The 26,564-nt window shown below is 37.4% G+C and overlaps 1 protein-coding gene across 1 annotated transcript in view; it reads right to left on the reverse strand.

Annotated features, from left to right (window-relative positions):
• GALNT13 (polypeptide N-acetylgalactosaminyltransferase 13) overlaps nt 1–26,564 on the reverse strand; it is a 230,818-nt gene that overhangs the window by 125,409 nt on the left and 78,845 nt on the right. Inside the window, exon 3 of the mRNA XM_070941942.1 lies at nt 3,565–3,733. Within this exon, the coding sequence (XP_070798043.1) occupies nt 3,565–3,733 (169 nt within the window). The remainder of the gene's footprint in view (nt 1–3,564; nt 3,734–26,564) is intronic.

Consider the following 26,564-nt stretch of genomic DNA (forward strand, 5'->3'; position numbering starts at 1 on the left):
TTCCTTCAATCCTTAGTGAAAGAAGTTTTAAATACAAGTTTTAATGACTTATAAAATTATTTTGAAAAAGGGGTGTTTAGAACTTTTGGAAAGTTACAAATGGACTAATCCTTTCCATGAAAAAATGCTTTTCTTTCTATTACTATTAAATGAATAACAGAGTTGGAATTACAATTCAGGAACAGAATTAAAACAGAATTACAATTAAAACAATTACAAATAAAATAATTACCGTTTTCCCCAAAATAAGACATCCCCTGATAATAAGCCCAATCGGGCTTTTGAGCACATGGCAATAAGGCCAAGCGCTTATTTCAGGGTTCAAAAAAATATAAAACAGGGTCTTATTTTCGGGAAAACACGGTACAATTCGAGAACACTTAAACTGAACTTACTAACACAGAATGGAGCATACTATTTTAACATTGGACATATTGAAGGATATTTTTGAACAATGGACACAGAAGTTAATTTTAATAGTGTCTGATTCTATAGACAGACTGTTTAAAAGGTGTTATGAAAGAGGAACAGGTTTTACTGGATAAAAGTGAGATTGATCTGAAAGTGGATTTAAAAATGACAAGCTACAATGATATAGAAAAACATATCACACTGGACATATAAATGAAATTGGCTGATGTCCAATAATCAAAAGGAATATAGAAAATAATAAACCAAAAGAGTGACTTGAATAACTTTCTATATTGGATTTACAAAAGAGACTTGTCAAAGCTTTAAAGAATTTACTGAGAAGAGTCAAGAACAAAATGAAAAGAACTCAAATTCTAGGATATGATTTGTTTACAGATAAGGGGACATGGGAAGAAGAGATCTTTTATATATATATTTTAAGAGAAGGTAGCAAGTTTCTAAAATTGTTTGGACATGTAATGAAGGAGAAAGTGATCTCTATATACTTCTTTGTTTTTCTTTATTATATTCTTATTTTTTAGCTTCTTTTCTATTTTTGTTTCTATTTTTTTCTTTTCTGCATTTTCTATTTTTTCTTTTTAGTTTGCATTACTTTGTTTTTTTAATTGTAATTTTAAGTTTTAAAAAAAAGAGAAACCTGAAGCATAAAAAAAAAAAAATTCCCATATACAAAAAAACCACCACTGCTGAAAGAGTTTCACAAGAATGCTTCTCAGAAGCTTCAACCACTTTTTGGGCGAAGACATTTCAGATCCAGAAAAAGCTTCCATCTGGCAAATCCATCTCTACCTACTGAACAATATCCCAATACCTAGTTTTGGAAACATCAAAACATGGATTGAAAAAGGAAATATAACATGAACAAAAACCAGGATATCACCTTTCTGCCACAAAGCATCTGGGATAATATGAAAGGTAATCATCACACATTTTTATCTTTCATTCTTTAAATCCTGTTTTTTATTATGTTACTACTAAAATGTAAAAAACAACGGCTACTGTACACAAGCAAAATACCATCAGTTGGTTACCCCAGGGCAGGAGTGAAATCTACTTACCTTCCTTACCGGTTTGGAAGTGCATGCGCTCCGCGCACGTCACCTGCACGCACAGACCTTCTGCGCAAAACCTGTGCATGCGTAGAAGGTAAAAAACACATTACTTCCTGGTTAAAACCAGGAAGTAATGACACCCAGGGAGGTAGGCGGAGCTTTACTCCACCATCACTAGTGGATCACCGAACCAACGGCCAAGATCACTACAGGACCGGGCGATCTGGGAGCATTTCACTCCTGCCCCAGAGTAAAGCTGTTTAAGGTAAAGGTAAAAGTTCCCCTTGCACATACGTGCTAGTCATTCCAGACTCTAGGGGGCAGTGTTTCTAAGCCGAAGAGCCAGCACTGTCCGAAAATGTCTCCATGGTCATGTGGCCGGCATGACTAAATGCCAAAGGCACATGGAGCACTGTTACCTTCCCACCAAAGGTGGTCCCTGTTTTTCTACTTGCAGTTTTACATGCTTTTGAACTGCTAGGTTGGCAGAAGCTGGGGCAAGTAACGGGAGCTCACTCCGTTATGCGGCACTACGGAGTTGAACTACCGAACTGCCGACCTTTCGATCAACAAGCTCAGCATCTTAGCCACTGAGCCACCGCATCCCCTGTTTAGAAAAAGCTGTTTAAAAGCTGTTTAGAAAAGGAATGACTGTAACTGAGGACTCTGTATTTTTCTTTATTTGTCTGTTAGCTGTTTACAGAGCTCAAGAGCTATGAATATGATCAAGTACTTTGATCTTATGTAAGACTATCAGTATGAACAAAGAGTGTTATTGCTTTGCTTGACAATACTGATACACATGGACTCATCACTTTACATAAACTGGTCTTGGATTTCACATTATATTGTTCAAATATATTTTTAGTATCTCTGCTGTTCAGCATAACTATCTCCTTATTCTATAAACATTTATGTTCAGTAATGTTTCAGTAATGAATTTCTGTATTTAGAACAGTTACAGTGCAAATGCAGAGATCCCACCATTGTAAAAGCCGCAGGAGGAGTATTTCTTAATATCAAAAGCATGGAAACTTGCAGCTTTTTTAGTAGTGGCCAATTGTAAGTGAAAAGCATCAGCAGAGGCAAGGCCATTATGTCAACCACAGAGGCTGGAGCAGGAAAAGACTTCAAAACTGAAGGCATTTAAATCATTTTTCACAAAGCATCCTTCAAATATCCCAAAGGTGCTTTTTCAAGAGGCAACTGGACTTTCTGGGTTTCCTTTGAAGATGTTTTGCTTCTCATCCAAGAAGCTTCTTCAGTTGCCTCTTGAAAAAGCACCTTTGGGACAACCATGACCTGGATGACTGAGAATCTCCATAGACATCCTTCAAATATATAGTAAAACACTGACAGGTTGGTTAATTTTAGAGGTATTGTTCGCCTATGGCTATTTTCTCTTCCAAATATTCAACAGAGTCTAGGTAATTATCTGCATTCTATCATTGTGCCAGTGAAGCACAAAGTACAGAGCATACCAACAAGAACCTGTCTCCCCCTGTCCCCCCATCAGTTTAGATAATCAACACACATTCTCATTACCATTTTCAGTTCTGTATACCTGCACTGCACTCTGAATCCATATGAAATATTTACATTCATTTCCATCAATAATTTCCCTACAGGTTTCCTTATCTCCTATAAGACAGCCTGTCTGCCACGATTCTATAAACAACACATATTCCCGAGTTTATCTAGCTTTTATACCTGCATACAGTGTATCCATTTTCTGAGCAACTTCATTCCTATGCTTAATGCTTGCTTTTTTTCCCAGACATATTAGCAATTTCTATCCGGCAATCTAGTGCTTGGATTCAGGATTCATTCAGGACTCCTTTGTTTCTTGTGGCACAAGATTCAAACCAGGCTTTGATACCCACCTATCTATATATCATGATTCATACATGGTAAGGATGCCAGTACCACAACTATGAAGTTCAAGGCACTTATGTAGCATTTCACAGCATGATTGCCCAGAATTCCCAGTGAGCTCAAATGGATTGATTTCTGTACAGTATAACCACATATGGAAATATAAACAAAGCATTTAAGTGCCAAGATCTATATATCAACTCACCCTTCTAATCTTACATCAGGCAAACTTCGGTTGAATGCAATCATGTCACTAGCCATAAGATTAAATTGGTTGATTTTAAAAAGCTCTTTCATTTTTTCCTGATCATCCTTGGGAATGAGAACTGCTTTTCCCATCTCTCCTGGTCCTTCTTGGCTTCTTGACATAACAGCTGCAAAAGAAGATATAAAAAAATAAATACGTGTTTTTAATCATTCTTCATGGTTCTCATCACTTCTATTACATTTTTTTTGGAATCTGGAATCCATAAGCTACGGGGCATTTTTTAAAATTTTGCTTGTGGATTCTGACTTTCAAACTTACATTTCATGAAAAGTTGGAATTAGTAGTTGATCTGAAAATCAGAATTTGAGAAATACCCAGCTTTGGGGAAATCATGCCAAACAATTTATAATAGTTCATTCTCACTGTACATTCCATGATCTCAATATTATCCTTGCCATCATCATGCAAACACATATTAGAGTCATAAGTAAGATTAAAGGTGACACTTCTATCCTTCACACAAGCCTACCAGCTCTTGTCTAACTTTTGTCTGAAAGAAAATGCTTGCAGACAGTGTTCTTCAGGAATCCTATCTGCTCTAAACATACTAATCAAACAGGGGAGATCAAAGTACATAATGTAAGACCAGCAGAGGGAATCACACCTCCACATAGCTGAAATGGAATGCACTAAAAGAAATGGATAAAACCTTATTTTAGTAATGATTGGCACATGCTTATTGGCACAATTTAGTTCTTAATACTGTATTCCTGATGATAACAGTCAAATATTTTGGAGATTTTGGAGAGTCAAGTCTCAAGAGTTCTTTGTTGTTTGCTGATTTTGTTTTATTAAAGCAGCCAAGGAGAATATGCTGGTAGAGAGATCTTAAATTATCAGTCGCTCGACCTCAATGCCTACAAAAATAATCAGTGATCATTTGAGATCATTAGAAAATTAACTATATCTAGGTAACAGCAAATCAGGAGAAGCTGTTCTGAATGAATCTGTTATCTGAGCTTAACTATCACCATTATACCATTGCTAACGCATTGCTGAAATTCTCTATTTTGGACTCCATTTTTAACTGGTTCATATTTTCCACTACTCAAGCTGGTAGGGCAACCAAAGTGTATTCTGTATTTCACTATACTGACTATCTCACAATTCTATCCAGCTTCCATTTTTTTAGAGAGAGAAGAATGAAACTTCCTTTCCAAATTATTTTAAGGCTGAGGACTATCCGTATGACTGTGATATACAATTTATAAAAAGAGGTGGGGGAGGAAGTAGACCTTTAAAGGATAAAATGACCAGAGAGAATTAGAAACCAACAGATCAGTAAAATGGATTGTGCTGTCAAGCCTTTAGCAACTTCTTACAGCCCAAAAGGTTAGATTCTCCCAGAGACGTATAAGCCAGTTTAATTGAAAGGAAAAACAGGACTCTGTTACAGAATCTTAGAAACCATTTACGCATACTTTTGCAACCCATTTATCAGTTAAGTTTATGTGGGCTGGGATTCCTCAATCCTCTTCCAGACTGCAGCAATGGAGAAGATGCTGATGATTTCCCTGATGTCCTGATCCTTAATATTTTGCAAACTGCCGTCCCCTTTCCTGGATCTTAAGAAGTCCATTACATATACATCGCGGGTACAGAATCAATTACTTTGAGAGAAAGAGATGGAATATGATGTGGGCTTGCTGGAACTTCAAACAGAAACCCCCCCACATTGCAATACTCTGATCCAGCTCCTATTTGACAAATGAATATGTTCAATAACAGAAATGTAGACAAAGCATAGTATGTTACTGCTGCAATAGCCCTGATAAGCTATTCTGGAACAACTGTGGAATTAAATCGGCACATTTTTTAACTCTACCCAACACAGTAGAAAGAGAGAGAGAGAGAGAGAGAGAGGGAGGGAGAGAGAGAGGGAGGGAGGGAACACGCATGCATGCCTGTCTTTGACTCCTGGCAACTGCCTAGACTGGAACCTGCGGTATTCTTAACAAGGTTTTTCAGAAATGATTTGCCACTGTCTGCTTCCTGGGGCTAAGAGAAAGTGACTGGCCCCAGGTCACGCAGTTGGCTTCATGTCTATGGCAGGACTAGAACTCACAGATCCCTGGTAGCTCAGTATTTAATTACCACACCAACATGAAATCCCCTTAAAAGATTTAACACAGCAGCTACAGAGCTAATGAGATTTTACTTCCAGACCTTATCAAACAACTGTCCAATTCTTCATCTATTGATAGCAAATTTCTCAGAATTTGGATGAAACAAAGTGCTTCCGGCTAAAAATAACAATCAAGGGAAATCTTTGATTGCTGTGGAGAAGAAAAGCTTCAGCCATTCTGTTTTCTTCAGAAAGGAAAACCTCTGTCTAGACAAGTTACACTGATTTAACTGGACGAGCTTTGGTTTCAGTAAGTCCGCAGGAAGTTCAAAGCAATGCTAGATGTTATCAACATTTACTTTTCTACCTTGATTGCATGAATACTCTCATGGGTGTCCTTATAGGAAGAAATTCATTCATAATGGAAATCCTGGTGTGTACATGCAAGTATCCCAAGAGGAATTAATTTTACCTAATTCCCAAGAGGAATTAAGGAGGATATTTCTGTTTCCCTATCATCCTGTTGTCCTTTCAGATCTTCTGTGATAGAATCAAGCTCTTACTCAAAAATTAAAATTAAACTATCAGTAACGGTAGGATTTTGTTTTCCTTTATCAGCCAACACCCCAGTTTACATCTCCATATATTTAGTTGACCGATCATGTCAGGTACACATACATTGACTGTCCAAATTATCAAGGAATGTAAGGAAACTCTAAAGAGATTGCAATCACAATTGATACTGCAGTTCCTTTTTTGTTCAAACCATTTTTTTTGTGTACCTGCCACAGATTAACCATTTGAACTCTGCGCCTCCCTTCAGATATTTCTACAACTCCAGAGCGGAATTGTATATATGATCCATACAGAAAAGTTACAGCACTTTACCAGAAAATCAGAATTTGTTTTACCGTTGCTGTATTCCTCTTTTAGAAAGAAAAGAAAACCTTAACAGAACAGCAAAAAAATTATTATATTATTATATAATACAGTACAGTACAGTACAGTACAGTACAGTACAGTACAATACAATACAATACAATACAATACAATACAATACAATACATAGTATGTCACAGACGTGACTACACCTCCTCACATTTCGTAAATATTTAAGTATATTTTTTCATGTGACAACACTGAAGAAATGACACTTGGCTACAATGTAAAGTAGTGAGTATACAGCTTGTATAACAGTGTAAATGTGCTGTCCCCTCAAAATAACGCAACACACAGCCACCGTGCTGTGGCTCAGTTTCAGGGTCTTGGCAATCTTCTTATAGCCTAGGCCAGTGATGGCGAACCTATGGCATGCGTGTACTACACTGTACTACATGCAAGAGCCTGTAGTACAGTGGACTGAAGCACTGTTATTAACATCTGCTGCTTGCAATTACTGCAAGTTCAAATCTCACCAGACTCAAGGTTGACTCAGCCTTCCATCCTTTCAAAGGTAGGTGAAATGAGGATCCAGATTGTGGGGGCAATAAGCTGACTTTGTATAAAATATACAAAAGTATGAAGGCTATTGCTTAACGCATTGTAAGCCGCCCTGAGAAGGGCGGCATATAAATTAAAGAAAAAAAAAAAGGTGGTACACAGAGCCCTCTCTGCAGGCACGCCAGCCATTGCCCCAGTCCAGCTCCACTGCGCATGTGCGGCGCCTCCCACCAGCCACTGGTCTTCAGGACTCTGCCGTGCATGTGCCAAGGGTGGATGCAGGCGCAGGGGGGGAAGGTTGGTGCAGAAGGCTCATGCAGCCCCCCTGCGCCCCGTTTTGGACCTGGAAAGCCTCCTGCACTAACCTGGAAGCCAAAATAGGGCACAGAGGATGGGGCACATGCATGGGGGTCACTCGCATTGCATTTTGGGGGTTCAGGCACATGTGCGTGCATTCGCACACACATGTGAACGCTAACCATCACTGGCCTAGGCCATCTTTATGTAGAGCAACAATTTGTTTTTTCAGATCCTCAGAGAGTTCATTGCCATGAGGTGCCATGTTGAACTTCCAGTGACCAGTATGAGTGAGAGTGATAACACTAAATTTAACACACCTGCTCCCCCTTCACACCTGAGACCTTGTAACACTAATGCGTCACATGACACCATGGAGGGAAAATGGCTTCTTGGGCCCCATTTGGACATTATCATTTAGGGGTGTACTCACTTTTGTTGCCAGCAGTTTATACAGTAATGGCTGTGTGTTGCATTATTTTGAGGGGACAGCACATTTACACTGTTATTCAAACTATATACTCACTACTTTACATTGTAGCCAAGTGTCATTTCTTCAGTGTTGTCACATGAAAAGATATACTTAAATATTTACAAAATGTGAGCGGGTGTACTCACTTCTGTGACATACTGTAATATATAATTCTCTGCATCATGCAGCAAGGCTATTCCTTGCCTGCCTAGAAAATACTGGAATCAGATAGGCACTTGAGAAGCAACTTAAGTGAGGTGCTTGGGTGCAGCAAATTCTCCCATACTTTTTTTAATCCCTCAAGACTAAGGAGTATCTGCTGGAAGAATTTTTTTTCATAATCTGTTAATCTAGCATCTCCTTTTTCAAGTGTTCTTCGTATAGAACTGTACTAAAGAACATATCATTGTTCTCACATGGAATCTGAATCAGCAGCTACAAAGACTTTGAGAAAGTGGCAACACAGACCAACAATCTTAACAAGGCTTATCTCATCAAGATTTCCTCTCCTTCTCTTTGGGATGTCAAATTCCAATGATTTCTTGACATAAAGGTCTGCAAGACATCTATTCTATTTTTTTCCCCTCTTTCAAGTTTAGATCTTCTGGTAGATCAAGGGCAATCTTTGTAAGAAAGCATTTTTGATTTTTGGGATAATTGATGCAGCTGGACAGACAAGGTGATCAAAAGTTCAAGAAAGAAACTGATGCAACTGTAAGTGGTCTAAGGTTAAAATATATATTTAAATTAAAACTACTTCATTGTTTTCCAAATTGCTTCATTAGGAATAGCCACTTTTGTAATGATATGCTTTGGATAATTATATTGTACAGACAAAACATTACTAGGCAATTAAGTAACCTGGTGTGTATTTTCAGTAGAAACATTGATATTGTTAGGTTCAGCTTGCAGCTTACTCCTAACTTGTTGGTCAGGCAATATATCTGTTTCTTTAAGAAACAACTGAGCCACGTAATCAGGGTTTGCTGAACCCTGTAATTAGGCTACAGTGCATAAATAAGCAGCACAGAGAAGCGTTCCTTTTTCCTGCTTCTTCCGGATTGATACCTGATTGTATCCTGTTGCTTACTGCGTCTGTTATATGGTACTGTATACCAAGAGTTACTAAAGTCTGTTTGCTTTGGTAAGGGAAGATACTTACTGGACTGATATTACTGTTTATGACCTTGGACTGTTTTACTTACACCGAGATTGTTTGTTATCTATAAAGAATTTTTCTCACACGAGCCGTACGTTTATCTCCTTCCCTGTGTGTTTCTGCTCTGCTCGTTGCACAAGCAACAAATACTTTTTACACACACCCTAACAGATATAAGGGATTATTTCATCATTTTCAAACTTAACTTAAACAACACTACAATGTACTGAGATACTGAAATTCCAGGGAATTGTCTTTTGTCTTCTGGTAATTGGCTAGATAATTTAGGTGCTAGTCTAGCATTGGGGAAACCTGAGTCCTACTTTGGTCATGGAAGTCAACTGGAGGACTTTGATCCAGTCATTCTTTCTTATTCCTAGGAAAAAGAAGGTAAAAAATATTGCCAAGGAACCTATCTAGATGTTGATGGTGGTTTGTTCCATGTTTAGCTTCCGAACGTATCATCACCAGGCTAGGTGATATCCTCAGCGGGACTCCGGTTGAAGCGTCTTGTTTCAGTTCTTCACTACTTTTATTGATTTGGTGTGGTCATGTGGTCAACAGGTCACGTGACCGGCTGGTCATGCCATGTGGCTTCTCGTGTGACCAACTGGTCATCATGTGTAAAGGTCATTGTTTATAGTAGATGGCTATAGCTTATAGAGACAGCGTTGAGCCCCACTTCACTTGCTGACTTTCAGACATAATGACCAGCTGGTCACACGACTCACTGACCACATAACCACATGAGATCAATAGAAGCAGTGAACTGAAAAAAGACATTTTGACCGATGTCCCGCTGAGTATGCCACCTAGCCTGGTGGCAAAACATTTGGAAGCTATACAGCAAGCTCAGAGAACAAACCACCAGCAATATCTGCCATCCGAGCCACAAATATTTTCTATCATTTTTTCCCCAAGTTTTTAATTTTTTTACAAACATATCAATGCGTGAACAGTGTGGCACATGGGTATCATACATTTTAGTACAAATAAAATAATATTCATCATATTTACTACGTTTGACAAGCTTATATAGTTCTAGTAATAATACACATATTTATGTTGTTATAATCTTTCACTATTTCACTATTTCAATATTTCACTATTCACTATTCAGTATTTCAATATGTTATTTTTATGTCAATCACCATATTCTGAGTGTCATTCTTTTTAATCCAAATAAAATATTATTAATCATATTTGTTACATTTAGGAAGTTTATAGTTCTAATCATAATACACATATTTATGTTAAATTATAATCTTCCACTATTTAGTTATTCAATATTTCAATATGTTATTTTTATGCCAATCACCATATTATTCAAGCATACTTAATAATACCATCATTCAAGTTCTAATTTCCCCTCGTTATTACTTCACCTTATTATATAAAAATGTGTATTCCATTAATATCCCTCTCTCTAGTTTCCATCCCTATTCTAACTTTTAATTATGCCACTATATTTAAAAATATCCCCTTTCTATCCATCATCTCTTGCCTGCTTTAAACCTTTAATTGTTCGATTCTTAGCTAACCTCCCATATTCCTCTCTTGGATCTTTATCTCTATCTATTTCCACATCTTGACCAATCATTTTAAACATTTCTCTTCTCTGCCCTTTTCCATTGTCTAATTTTCAAAATATCTATTCTTGCCCCTATCTCTCTTCCAAAAGTCTTCTTGCAACTCCACTTCCTTTTTTAATTCCCTTAAAATACTCTCCCCTCGGCTTATTTCATCAGTCATTATTGTTTTTATTGTTATCCCCTTCTTGTCATCTTGTTTTATTTGTTCTGTTTTTTCATCAACTCTTTCAATTGGCTCCTCTTCCTAGGCGGCTTGGTCACCTCTTCTCCTTTGTATCATGTTTTCCAGCTCTCCATCTATACTCTGCATTTTATTCATAATTTCCTTGTATCTTCTTGTCAAAGTATCCTTAATACTTTGAATTTCTGACACCGTTTCTTCCCAAATTCCACTTATTTCTTGCTGGTGGAGCATCTCGTTTAGTTTTATTTTGTCCCTCTTTTGTCCAATAATCCAAAAACCATATATTCAAACCTAAAGTCACTTCTCAAAAAGTTCAATATTCATAAATCTTTATATCCCAAAGCTGATCAACCTATTCCTCTGAATAGTCCTAAAACTTTTTTCCAGAACCTTCATAAGAACCTCTATAAATTCAGTCTTGTGTTGTAGCTTTCAGTGGTCACTTAATAATAATGTCTTTCTTATTCTCACATTTAAATCTCCAATAGCCAAGTATTTCCAGAATTTTGGAATTTTCTGTATTTTTAAAGGTTTTTTCCTTTCTCCCTTTGATTCTTTTTCCTTCAGTTTTGAAATTCTTCTCAAAATGTTAAATCACTGCTTTTAAAAATAGCAGTGAGCTCTCTTTTCCTGGATATTCTTTTGGGGTTGAGTTTTAAATAAAAAGGATTCTTCTCACCCAGTTCCAAACACTGTTCACCAACTCCGCTCCAGTATAGTTCTTAGGTGTTTCTCGGCTGTCCCAGCTTTGTGGCAGCCATCTTTAGGCTGCCTCTTCTCCTCACCATGGCATAGAGGGGGGAAAAAGCCCAGGGTTCAGCAGGAGAATTGCAATCTCTCCTGAGACCTCTCAGGGCGCCCCTCCTTAGTTTTGCTGCCCCTACAAGGTGGCTTTGGCTCCTATCAGAGCCCACAAATAGGGAGAATACAGCAAAGGGAATGTGGAAACCCATCCCCTGTGTCGGAAATCACCATAATGTCAGCCAGAAGTCCATAAGTTCTATCATTTGTAAACTCCCTGGATTTGTCCCTATAATCGGAAGGGGTGAAGTTGGACTCAAAACAGAAAAAAAAAAAAAGTACCCAAAGAAACATAAAAGTAAGAAATTGAAACATCTAAATGAATTACAAATTACTATAAGTTACCCCAAAATGTTTGCAGCATATGCGCACATCAGACAAAACACTGGCACCAGGTTGCAAGGCTAAAGTTAATTTAAAATTTTTAAAAACCATAGTTCAGTTCCGTTGTATGCACTGCCCTCCCAAATTCTTTGGGAAAGAAATTCCAATGCTCGTGTAATAAGTAAGTTAATGATAATGCACAGAAAAAATAGAGGAATAAAAGCAAACAATATAAAATGTATAGTATGTGCTATTAGTAATTTTGTTCTTTTAAAGTCTTTCTGACATGCTTACGCTTTGACCCAAATGTATACTGTTTACAGAAAAACTATCACAATATTGTACCTGCATGGATGTAGTAATTCTTCTAAAATATGTCAAGCAACATCTTTGGTTATATTAGTTAGCTGCAGGCCACTATTGGTCTAAGGCACCCTGTTATTAAGCTGGTTATTAAGACCAGCTGCCTGCAATTACTGCAGGTTCGAATCTCGCCAAGGCTCAAGGTTGACTCAGACTTCCATCCTTTCTAAGGTAGGTAAATTGAGGACCCAGTTGTGGGGGCAATAAGCTGACTTTGTATAAATATACAAAAGGATGAAAGCTATTGCTGAGCACATTGTAAGCCGCCCTGAGTCTCCGGAGAAGGGGCATATAAATCAAATTAAAAAAAAAAAAAAAGAAACTAGCAATTGTCAGCAATGGGCTGACGAGAATGTAGTCAAGGCTCTTATGTGACAGCCACAACATAGTAGCCCATGTTCTAAAGAACCCACTTTACATTAATAAATATTTCATACCCCCAGCATATTCTATTCATAGAAGAATGAGCATGATGCTAGAACCAGGAAAATGGATTTTCCCGCATATGAAGCACAGCATGGGAGAAGAACAAAGCTAAAATTTCGTCTACTCTGTAACTTCTATCAAAGCAACAGATTCAACTGATCAATTATCATTTGGATCTGTGCATAACGGCACAAAGAAATGTATTCCCTATTCCCCCACCAAAACCCCAATCTTTGTTTTGTCTGGAAAGCATGGGTGCCTTGCCCTAGGAATGATAAAAGGCACGCTCTGCAGTTCATTAAACTTGAGATTGAAGAAAATATCCAAACCGTGCCATTTTGCTTCCCTTGATTTCTCCCCAAACAGAAATTCTGCATTTTCTCTCAACAGGAACAGTTCTTCGGCACTTATTTTTTTGGCATGACTCCACATTCCTCAATATATGCATTACCATCAAATCCTCTGAATATATCCCAATGCCTAAACAACACATGATATTTGGATTACTGAACTGTGTGTATATTATACCAATCCATGTTTTTAATTATGAATCGCTAATGAATTTCAGATAATTTGAATAAATACATTGTGTTGTAAGCGCAAGATGCCAGGTCTTCAAATGGCAAAAATGAATATTTTTTAAATCATTATTTAATTGTATACATATAGGAACATTCAGAAATCTACTAGTAACCATTTTTAAGACAGAGGCGTCCTGGAGGTACAGTGGTTGTAAAGCAGTATTGCAGGTAAACTGCCCACAGTCTGGAGTTCGATCCTGATGGGATTTAAGGTTGACTCAGCCTTCCATCCTTCCAAAATCAGTAAAATGAGGACCCAGATTGTTAAGGGCAATATACAAATAATGCTTCTACGTTGTAAATCACCCAGAGAGTGCTTTAAAGTACAATGGACAGTATATAAGCCTAAGTGCTATTGCTAGATCATTTTACTTCCAAAATATTTCACTTTCATGTTTCATTTATAAATGCTTCACGTTGCTTTATACGGATTGTTAAAAAGCTCAGATACATGGATTTTTGCACAAACTATGAGGTCTTCCTTATTAACCTATGTTCTTCAGTAAGGGATGCACAAGAGCGTTTTTATATAAGTAGTAATCCTCGACTTACAACAGTTCTTTTAGTGACTGCTCAAAGTTATAACGGCACTGAATAAAATGACTTACGACCGTTTTTCACAGTTACAACCTTTTGCAGCATCCCCATGATCACCTGATCAAAATTCAGATACTTGGAACTGGTTCATATTTATGACCATTACTGTGTCCCACAAATAGTTTCTGGTTAGTTCTTGACAAGAGGTGTGAATATCCTAATTTAGGATCTTAGAGAAGTTCTCTGAGGATGGGCTCAAGCACAAGCCTGAAAACTTGGAAGAATAAAACTTTGGTTCCAGTGACCAACTCAGATTGGATCCTGCAACATTATTCTGGGACACATATATTTGCCTTCATTTGCAAGATCTTAACTTAATTCAGGATTTGTTATTCTAATTCTAAATGTATTGCTTACTAAAGTAAATTTATTGGAAGAATATAATCTGTTCTTTGTTTTTATGACTGATAGGAATTCCTTCTTTCTTATTAATAACTGCAACACTACTTCACTTAATCTTAAAGCTTATTAAAGGGGAGCATGGGAGACCACCATGAAAAGGGATGCCAGCATATTGGAAGAAAAAAATGCAAACAATGATTATTCCAAATTATAAAACAATCAACACATAATCTAAAATCTGTGTATATAAGACCTACAATATAATTTAAAATTAATCACGATTAAATATTATAGGGCATCCGTGTTCACATTCACATTTGGAAGTAAAGTAGCTTCACACATAAATATTGTGAAAAATCTCTTTAAATATATTAAAATGTTTCTCCTCTTGACCATAGTTATATATTATTATATTCAAAGTTAAATGCTGAAAGATAGCATAACATTTTAAAAATAAAATATGGTATCTTTATTTTCTATATTTGAGTTCTGAAATAGAGTCTTAAATGTGAATGAAAATATTTTAGCTCCTGGCTATGGTAAAGCATCTGTATGATTTGCTTTGGTTTTGAATTGGATTCATTACAGCACTGTAAAATGTTGGTGGATTGCCAAAGTTCTATATGGGAAGAAAATCTAATCCTGGTGTCTAATGGAAAAATCTAATCCTGGTGTCATTGGAAAAAAATAGCTTACTGGACAGACAAAATCACTGATTTATTCTATTTTTTAATGTTAAGGAATTATTTCCTCCTGTAAATTAAATCAGTTTTAGAATTGGTTCCAATAATCACTTGCAAGAAGAATTAACTTTCTATTATTAATAGAAGCTGAGGAAAATAGACAATTTTCCTATACCAATTTTCTGGCATTTGTTTGACCAACTGTGATTTGAGAAGTGCCAATGTTATCATCCAAAATGCCATCCTATGAAAAATACACTTCTTATAGCCAAATAAGGAGTCTGGTTATCTTTTCCTGACTTAATTTTAGCTTTAACAAAATACCAGATTTGGAAGGGAACTTGGAGGTCTTCTAGTCCAACCCCCTGTTCAGACAGGAAAACCTATACTCATGATGGTAAGCCTATGGCACACGTACCACACGTGTAGCCATATCAGTAGGCATGCGAGCTCAGCTCCAGCGCACATGCGCTCCGGCCACCTGATTTTTGGGCCTTCTGGGCCCACCAGAAGTAGGGAAACAGGTTGTTTCCTGCCTCTGGAAGGACTCAGAGGGTGGTAGGGAAGGCCCATTTTTCTCTCTCACCTGGCTCCAGAACCTTTCTAGGAGTCTGGGGAGGGCGAAAACGGTCTTCCCCCCACCCCCGGAGGCCCTCCAGAGGCCAGAAACAGCCCATTTGCCAACTTCCAGTGGGACTGGAAGACCCGTTTTTTGCTGTCCCCAGCCTCCAGAGCCTCTCTAGGAGTCTGGGGAGGACAAAAATGGCCTTTCCCACCCCCCTGGAGGTCTTCCGGAGGCCAAAAACAGCCCATTTGCCAACTTCTGGTCCCACTGGAAGTTGGCAAATGGGCCGTTTCTGGTCTCCGGAGGGGCTCCAGGGAGGTAAGGAACTCCATTTTCGCCCTACCTACCCAGACTCCTAGAGAGGCTCTGGAGGCTGGGGACAAATTAGCACACATAAAAGGATATAAATAGGCAATACATAGCCATAAACACATAGAATGATTACATATAAATGGGGACAGTAGGACAGGGACGGTAGGCACAGTGGTGCGCTTATGCATGCCCCCTTACTCTCCAGGTTTAGTTTAAAGCTTTCCAGATGACCTTGGTAAAATGCCTTCCAAAGAAATGCTTTTTAGTCTTTATAAGATGCAGCCCTTCTCTTGTGACTGAAAACTGTCCCTTTGGCCAACTGTCCCAATTGCCCCAGAAACAGATTAATTAGTTCAATTTAATTTTAAATTTTTACTGACATATAAAATGTTATAGTTGCCATTAGGCTATGTATGCTCTTGAGAGAGATAAGCAAAGACTGTTAAGAGTGTATGCCAAAGTATATATTCCCAGCAGGGTCACCGAAGGCATAAAGCAGTGCAGCTAAAACAAGCAGTCATCTATATTGGGCAGCAGCAAATATAAGAATATGCTAGAAACAGATGTGGCAATGGCACTTTAGTGGCAATAGTACTAAATGGCAAGGGCATCAATTCATACTGTGCAGGGGAAGGCAATGGTAAACCACTCCTGTATTTTTACCACCTAGATAGATAGCAATTAAAAAAAATAGTACTGTTCTCCCTAAAATATAATTTTCTGCATACCACATTTGAATGCATCCTCATACACAAATATGAACTGAAATTTTCAACAGATTTTATTGCATATAATTAGTGCTTCATTCAACAAGATAAGCTCACCAGATACTGTCCTTATGCATTCTTATCTTAAACAGTGAATATGAACGTCACAATGTTTACTTAAGGATAAATCTGTGTAGGATTCTGCTACACTGTAATAATAATAATAATAATAATAATAATAATAATAATAATAATAATAATAATAATAATAATAATAATAATAATAATAATAATCTCAAAGGCTGTGAATCTCACTAAAGATTAAATAATAATAATAATAATAATAATAATAATAATAATAATAATAATAATCAAAAATGGAAACTGTTTCAAGTTCTACCTGTCTGTAACTATGTAGTATAATTCAGTGTTATTCCTAATACACACTGAAATGTTTCCTCCCCTCACTAACGGTGAATAGAGTCACACAATCACATAAAATCACTGTCATTTTCTTTATGGAAGCGTTGGTTAGGTATGTTTTAGTCATAGTCAGAAATAACTACACTGAAAAGATATAAAGTACAAATACCAAATATTTTATATGTGGTAGTTCCTCCACCACCACCCTTAAAAACATACACTAAAAGGTCAGATAATTAAAAGATTGGAACTAAAGAGAAAAGGATTAGGGGCAAACGAAAAGAAATGATTTCTGAGATTCTATGAACTCAATAACCCTGCATTTTTGGTAAAACACAACCATTTTTTTTCCTCCTTAAAGAAGGCAATACTCCCTAGCAACAAGGGAGTATGTGTTACACATGTAGAGGAAACAAGCAACTTCAAATGAATGCTTTCCATTAAAAACAAACAAGTGAAATTAAAAGCTAGCAATCTGATCATAGAAACAGTAGCTTTACTTTTCATTGCAAATTCAAATTTGTCAAACCATTTGCAGAAACCTATTTTTCACCAGCGAGTTAGAAAACGTTTAAAGTTTTATTATACCACAACTCTCATGATCCACATTTGTTACTTATAAATCAAACATACAATTTTATTATTGGGTCTATACATTCATGGGTACATATCAGTTATTTAATGTGCAAATTCTCTCTTTTCATCATCTTACATACAATAAGTATTCAGCATCTAGTGCAGACAGCTTTGATCGTTTAACAAGACCAAGTGTCCTGAAAACAAGTAAAGGAATCTTTTTCTTGACCTTTCAGATCTGCTAAAATATTGGGTGGGCAAAGGAAGCCTTTGAAGGTTGCTGGGCTGTGGGAGAAATGAAGGGCAAGTATGTGATTTAAAGACCTTTTGTCAACAACATTCAGAAATGTCAAATAGGCAGAAACCTGGTTGGAAACTATAATTTTTAACCCAAAATGTTCAGAAAAATAAAGTATAGAAACTGGTCCCAATCGTGTGTATATAAAACCTATAGAAGAGCAATTACTACATACAAAGTCCTGCTAGTTCACTCCAGCCAGAACCAGTGATAGACATAGGTGAGCTTGTGTTTCTTTCTTCAGGGTTACCACCCTCCCTTCAACTTCCATATTCATAATAGGGTGACTGTATTTAATTACAGTAGAATGGAGGCTATCATTAGCTGAAGATAGAGTAAAGGACTGGAGCCCTCATTTTTACTGCTCATACTATCATTAGCCTTGGTCAGCGAATACTTTATATATTTGCTTGTTTATTTCAAATACTCCTGGGCTGTTTCCATCATCATGACTACAAGTGACTCACAATAATAATCAACACATTGTCAACAACATAATTTTAAAAAATCACGGTAACATTAATATATAAAAGTTATCGTGATAACTCAGAACCGTTGTCCAACATGTATCACCATAAATCATCCAAGTCTATGCAACTGTAACCTAGAACTAAGGAGAAATTTTCTGACAATGAGAACAGTTGATCAGTGGAACGACTTGTCTCCAAGAAGTTGTGAATGCTCTTACACTGGAAGTTTTTAAGAGAAGATTGGACAACCACTTGTCTGAAATTCGTATAGGGCAGTGATGGCTAACCTTTGTGCCGTTGCGTGCCAAAAACAGGGGGGAGCATGGGGGCGTCGAGCGCGCACATGCCCACACTCATTATTCAATGTGCCCCGCCCCCGTGCATGCATGCGCAACTCCCCTGTGCGACCCCGCTTTTGGCACTTGATGGTCCAGTGGCCCGGTAGGCCCATTTTTTGCCCTCCCCAGGCTCCAGAGGCTTTCTAGGAGCCTGGGGAGGGTGAAAACGGCCTTCCCCACTCCCCCGAAGGCCCTCTGGAGGCCAGGAACGGCCCGTTTCCCAACTTCCAGAAAGGCCCAAAAGTCAGCTGGCCAGCGCATGATGCAGGCTGGAGCTGAGCTAGGGCAATGCTCGCGTGCCCACAGATATGGCTCCGTGTGCCACCTAGGGTTTGGATTAGAAGACCTCCAAGGTCCCTTCCAACTCTGTTATTCTGTATTATTTATTCTTTCACAGCTCATGCTTCAGCCCCAGAAATAACTCTGTTCTCTAGAAATGAATCTGTATAACAAAATGTCAAGTTCTTTTCTTTGCTTTCTCCTTCAGATTCACAAGTTCCATCTTAACATGAAATAAAGTTCTCCAAGCTTGAGAATGGCTAGCAAACAGAAAAGAGAACATCTAATATTACTTCAGCATTCTCAAAACTTCAACTATGATTATATTTTTATATAAAGGAATGAAGCTTGAGCCGAGGAAGAGGAGATATCATATTTATATTTAATGCACTCTGAAAGTCTCTATCCCTTGAGAAAATCCATTGCAAGCACGGATAACATCTACAGTCATTTCTGAGCTAAATGACTAGAATTTTGTGCAGAACCAGGACAGTATTAAATCATGTAATTCCAACTAGTTCCCAGGCTTTTTAAAGGACCTAATAATGACATCATCTGCTGAAATTATCAGTAATATGTTTGATGAAGCACAAAAAATGAAATCTTTGAAGCAGTTTAATTCCATCAATTTGTAATGCTTGTTTCCTTTCCTGAGTAGGTTTTTATATTCTTTTGTTGAACACTAATATTAAGGTCGATAGTTTAAACTGATGATACACTAGGGTATCATTTTATATCTTATTCTGTCCACCCTTGCCTCCACCCCCCTGCCTTAAAAAAACAGATTTTTCTGGCACTTCAAATTCTTCCATCTGCTACATGTAATTAAATGCAATGTCCAGAAATTTAAAAAAAAACAAACAATCATACTTTCCTAAGTACTCAGTAACTGTGTAAAATCTTAGGCTTTTCAGCTCATAGCAGGCACGATATGCTATAATGTAAGCAATTAAAAGAACTGATCGATTATGTGCCGTCAAGTTGTTTTCGACTACTAGTGACTGCATAGATTTTCTCCCATGATGATCTATTCCTAACCTTTTATTTTCAAATCTCCCAACAGTGCATTCATTGCTACTGTAACTGAGTCCATTCAACTCACTGCTGGTTCTCTTCTTCTTTTCCTTTCAACTTTCTCGGCATTAGAACCTTTTCCAGAGAGCTGGGCCTTCACATATTGTGTCCACAGTAGGATAATTTGATCCTGGGTCATTTGTACCTTAAATGAAAATTCTGGGCTGATTTGTTCAATGATCCATTGGTTTGTCTTCTTGGCTATCCATGGCATTTTCAGGAGTCTTTCCCAAAGTTCAGAAGCATCAAAACGCTTCATATCCTGCTTTTTTAGAGTCCAACTTTCACTTCCATAGACTGTCACAGGGAATATCATGGCTTGCACGATTCTGATCTTTGCTATACTGTACGTGCAGACGCAATGTGGCATTTGAAGATCTTTTCCAAATCCTTTTATGGCTGCTCTATTGAGCATTTGTCTGCAGTGTTATTTCCTAACTGCTTGTTCTTTTACTGTTGATGGTTGATCATAAAAGGCAGAAACTATCCACCACTTCAATAATTTTATTATCAGTTCTAAGGCTAGTTGTTTTTTCTACCTGTTGTCATCAGTTTGGCATTCTTTCTATTTCATTTTTTTTTTCACTCTGCTCTTTGACTTTTAGTACTAGGGCTTTTAAATCCTTTGCATTTTCATTATCAAGGTAGCATCACCAGCACAGCACAGCACAGGTTACTGATGTTTCTTCCTACCATTTTAAACCACACTCATCTTCTTCCAATCCAGTTTCCTTAATATAGGCTCCACATATACTGTAAGTTGAATAAATAAGGAGGGAGTGTGCAATCTTGTCACACTCCATTGGCAAGCTGGAATCAGTCTTTCTTCACTATGTTCTATCCATACTGTGACTTCTTGGATTGCATAAAAGTTTCTTATGAGGACAATGAGCTGTTCTGGGATTCCCTTTTTTCTGAGCACTTTCTGTAGCTTGACGTGATCAACAAAACCAAAGACTTTTCTATAATCAATAAAGTACATACTGACTTCTTTTTGGTATTCTTTGACTTTCTCAAATATCTAGCCTGTATCAGCAATAACTCTCAGGGTTCCCAGGCAAAACGCAGCAAGACACAGAATTACTAAGGTAGGTCTCTTTGGTTTAATGCTGGTTTAATGCGTGCTGGCTCCAGGTACACGCTGCAATCAAAACGAAAACGAATTTGGCGCTATAATCAGCCGGTCTGTGACGCCTAAAAAGCCCTCCCCCTTAACTGTCACGCCCATCGCCCCATTATGCTGTTCTGGGGTTATTAGTCCATCGGCGCAATGAAGGTGGAGTCGGCAGTCCTTTCATCACCAGCGATCTGTGGCCGTTCGGCGTTTCTTGTGCATAGTCCCTAACCCCAGCGTACGTGCCCCCCTACACCCCGCACACAGCTGCCTAACACCCGGTGCCACCATCCCCTTCATGTGAATCATGGTCTGTTCCCTTCTTCCGTTTCATCGCTTCCGCGTTAGCGTTGTCGAGCGCGAGGCTGGGCTCAACAATAATGTCTTGTTTTCCTCAGCCTTTTCTAAAGCCATCTTGAACATCTGGCATCTTTTTTTTTCATGTAAGGCTCTAATCCAGTGGTTCTCAACCTGTGGGTCAGGACCCCTTTGGGGGTCGAATGACCCTTTCACAGGGGTTGCCTAAGACCATCGGAAAACACATATTTTCAATGGTTTTAGGAATAATTTTATTGTTGGGGGTCACCACAACATGAGGAATTGTATTAAAGGGTCGCAGAATTAGGAAGGTTGAGAACCACTTCTCTAATCTGTGTTGGATTATCCTAAACGTTATTTTACTATCATGTGAAATTAAGGATATTGTACAATAGTTTAGTTTGCATACTCTGTTTTGCCATTGGAATGGTTGGCCATGGTGTTGTTCTCCAAATTTCCTGGTGTAACATGGTTAGAACTTTGGTTAAAACTTTGATGTTCTGTTGCTTGTATATTTCAATGTATATTTCATCAGGTTTTGCAGCCTTCCAACTTGCTAGCGACCAAGTGCTGATCAAACTTTGTCTTCTAGCAATAGCAATAGCAGTTAGATTTATATACCGCTTCACAGTGCTTTACAGCCCTCTCTAAGCGGTTTACAGAGTCAGCATATTGCCCCCAACAATCTTTACCGACCTCAGAAGGATGGAAGGCTGAGTCAACCTTGAGCCGGTGAGACTCAAACTGCTGAACTGCTGGTAGCCAGCAGTCAGCAGAATTAGCCTGCAGTACTGCATTCTAACCACTGGGCCACCAAAGCTCCTAGTTCTAGATGTTCTTGTAAGTAAAGAATATATTCCAAGTATATTGAAAGTTGATCTCTCTACTGAATAGTTTTCCAGTATACTTCCCTTTTCCTTTGATTTCCTTTGAATTTCTTACTTTTCATCCTTTGGCATCCTTTAGCCTACCAATTTGAGGCTGCATAGATTTTGAGTTCATAGATCTTTTAAAAGATTTTCAAAGGAAAACAACTTAATGTTACTGAAAAGTTCTTTGAAAAAGTTATTCCAAGAAGCTATGAATCTCAGGCCATTCTTTAGCTTTGGCTCCCCTGACATCCTATAAATGTGGGACAAGAAGGAACATCTCCATGCATGATATAAAGGATCCATGCAAATACACTCAGAGGAGGTGATCCCATAGGTACCCAGATGCCAAACATGGAGGACTTTGAAAGGTTAAATTCAGCATTTTAAATTGTACTCCAAAAGAAACTCATAAGTAGCCAAAAGCCAGCAGTAGATTTCTAACATGTTCCCATTGTCCGAAGCCAATTAAGCCAGCAACTGCTGCATTCTCTACTACCTGTAATTTCCAAGTAATCGTGAAAGATTTTAAAGACATAGCCATAGTCTCTGTGAGAGTAGGAGTTATTGTTGCAGGATCCTCCTGAACCAGATAAGGATATAATTAGCGCACTAGCTAAAAGCTGGGGAAAAGTCCTCCTCAATCAGGTTCTTTACCTGTTGTTCAGGCAGGAGCTTTTTGTCCATAAGAAGATACAACATAAATAAATCTGTTCTTGATTTGGATAATTTTTGTCTGTCCAGAGACAGACTGGGGTCACTGGAACCAAAACAGAGCACCAATATCTGAAGTCCATCTTGCATGAGTTCAGTCTGAAGCTGAACTCCCATAAAGAACCTTAAATCTTACATAACCTGGAATAGAACAGCAGCAGTATCTCCCTCACAGCCCAGAGGAATGGTGCATACTCCCTGCCCTAGCAGTTTCATACAGGTATTAAAAAATAACAGGTGAAGGTCAACTACTATTCTATCTCATAAATGAAGGCCTTTCTCTCCCCAAAGACTAAAGCTATCTACAAAAAAAAAAAAAATACTGTAAAATATTGTCACTGATCTTCAACGTATACTGGCAGTTTCATAAGACATCACGGCTGATAGCACAAGGGGCTATTTAGAACTCTAAAAAGGACCAGAAGAGGTGCGCTTGTGTAAGTCCTGACACAGGTCTTCCACAAGAACAACTAGTGCCATCTGAACCATATACCCAGCCTTGAATTTAGATTGAAAAGGATTAAGATAATTCACTTCCTCACAGGGTTGTATAGCTGATCTGCCATCATGTTACCAACAACTTTCCCCCGAAAAAGGAAGTTTGGTACTGGTGAGTAATTCCAGGATCACACGATTGAAAGACAGGCTCTTCAGCAAGTATCACACCACAATCTTTTTCAAAGCAACCGAGTGCTGCCCATTATGTAAGAAATCATTGACGAGCTCATGGATCCACAGCAAACTAAAACACTGTTTTGTTGAATCTGCCTCTTATGTATATGTGCCTTTGAGTGATTATTGATTCTTGGCTTAACACCCCCCCCCCCCTTAGATATTTTTAATTGTTAATCGATTTTAGTTGGGGTGTTTTAAATTATTGGACCAAAATTTGTTTTAATTCTTTTTAAAAACATTTTAAATTTTGTATGTGATGTTTTTATTCTTGGCTGTTCACCGCCCTGAGTCCAGTGGGAGAAGGGCAGTATAAAAATCTAATAAAATAAAATAATAATAATAAATAATTGCCTAGCCCTAGACAGTTCCCTGCAGTTTTTTGGCAAGATTTTGAAAGTGGTTTGCCATTGCTTGCTTCTTGTGGTTGAAAGTGACTGGCTCAAGATCACCTAGCTGGCTTTCTGCCTAAAGTGGGACTAGAATTCATGGTCTGTAGCCTTGTACCTTGTTTCTAGCCGAGTGGCTTAATGTATCATGTAGGTATAGGTGTAGGCATAGGCATACACATATGTTGTTCACAGCATCTAGGTCAGGGGTTCCCAACCTTGGCAACTTTAAGACTTGTGGACTTCTCTGGGCGTTGAAGTCCACCAGTCTTAAAGTTGCCAAGGTCGGGGACCCCTGATCTAGGTTGTTCACAAAACAAAAACAATGGAGTCATTTCTCAGAGTTCTTGTGAGAGAACACAGGATGTCTTTTAACATGCTCACTAAAGTCTAGCAAAAATGTGTGCAGTGTTTTATGTATTTATTGTGCTACTTTTTAAGCCACGTCTATCAAATGTTTCTAAGCAAGATAAAAGACCAAAAAATAATAAATTAGTTTTAGCAGAATACAGGCAGTTTTAGGAGAGGCATGTTATGTAATTGCTGACTCTACAGCAAATTCTGAACCCAAGAAACAGATGGAATGATTTCAGCTGAAAAGTATATATCATAAATAATCAAGTTAGTAAAATCATCATCCTCAATTTACCAAAAAAATATTACATTTTCTCCTCCTTCATTTTCTTTTTCTTTCTTCCTTGGGCATAATTATGGATTTCTAGCATATAGCTCCTACTTATAGTGGTCTTTTAGGCCTAGTTATCCTTAACTGGTTCTTTTCTTTTTTTTTTTTTTAATAAAAAAGTTTTTATTTTCTGATCAAACAAGTATACAATATAAACAATCATTCATACTATCATCAGAAAAAAAGGGGAAAAAAATCAATTTGGTAAACTCAATCTTCAACCCCTCCTCACCACCCCCCACCCCCGACTTCCCAGAACAAAAACAGGGCATAGATTTCACCAAACATTCGCTAAAATAAACTAGCTAACTGCAAGATTTAATAACTCCCAAGACCCCTTAACTCCCCTTTTACAATTTCATCAACCTCCCTTTATATAAACACAAAGTAACATGTAATCCAATAACTCTAAGAATTTTAAAACCATTAACAAATCTTAAACATTCAAACCTAAAAACATTTTTCCCCCTCCTACTTTTCTCAAAGTTCAAATATTTTGAAATCTCATAACAAAAAATAAACCTTAGATATTCACTAATTAAATTTCTACATTTTTATAATTAACCATTAGTACATTAACTAGAAAACCAAAAAAGATTAATCAACCATTAATACATCATATTTAAAAATCAATATTCAACTTTATACTTTTTCCCCCTCAGTAATTATAACACCTAAAACATAATCAATTTAAACCATGAATAGAACAACTGCAAAGCCAAAAAAAAAAAAAATAATAATCTTCCATTCTTGGTTTCTTATTTTAAAATCTCATAACAAAAAATAAACCTTAGATATTCACTAATTAAATTTCTACATTTTTTAAGTTTCTAAATTTCCCCCCTTCATTATTCCTCCCTCCAATTTTTAAAATTTAAAAGATAATCAACAACATAATTAACCATTAATACATAAACTAAAAAACCAAAAAGGATTAATCAACCATTAGTACATCATATTTAAAAATCAATATTTAACTTTATACTTTTCCCCCCCTCAGTAGTAATACCTACAACATAATCATTTTTAACCATGAGTAGAACAACTACAAAGCCAAAAGAAAAGGTTAATCTTCCATTCTTGCTTTCTTTTTATATTTTTTCCAATCTTTCTGCATCCCTCCTACTTCTATTTTGAGGAGGTTTTTCATTTTAATTTGAGGTTGATATAACTGCAAAAATTGTCCCCTTTTTAAAAAAGTTTCCTCTGATTTAGAGCCCCCAAATCGCCTCTTCATGCTTATATAAATCAGTTCATTCCTTCGTCTGTAAAACCAAAGTTTGTCAAGAGTTTGTGAAGAAAAGTTCAATTGTTTCTTTTCTATTAAATGTATAGATGCCACTGACAAGTCTCCTTCATCTTCTGAAACTTCGAAAGTCTGGTCATTTACTACTTTTTTCCAAACCAAGTCATAATTTTGAAGGATTCTATCAATTTTTCCGAAAAGAGCAGAGAGTAAGTTCGAAAATTCTTGAGAAAATTCTTCCACCCTCTCTGCTGCAATATCTCCTGAGTTGTCATCATGCTCCGTAGTTGTTTTGATTTCCTCAGTCATTTCTGTTGTTATCCCTTTAAGAATTGCTATTTGGTTACTTATAGCTGCAGTATGATTATTCATGGCTTCTTTTATAAATTCTGTAAGTTCTGCATCAAAATCCTTACAACTCTGTAAATCAGACAACTGTTTCGTTTCTGACACCTCCAAATAGCATCCAGCACTTTCAAGATCTCCTTTCTTAGAAGCCATTTTATTTTAAAGAAATTTTCTTTCTTCCCACAACCATAAAATCATAAAGTCAGAGCCATCC

Source organism: Pituophis catenifer, unplaced genomic scaffold (genome assembly GCF_029215685.1).
Source record: "Pituophis catenifer annectens isolate HBS135680 unplaced genomic scaffold, rPitCat1.0.hap2 SCAF_1, whole genome shotgun sequence".
NCBI classification, from domain to species: Eukaryota; Metazoa; Chordata; class Lepidosauria; order Squamata; family Colubridae; genus Pituophis; species Pituophis catenifer.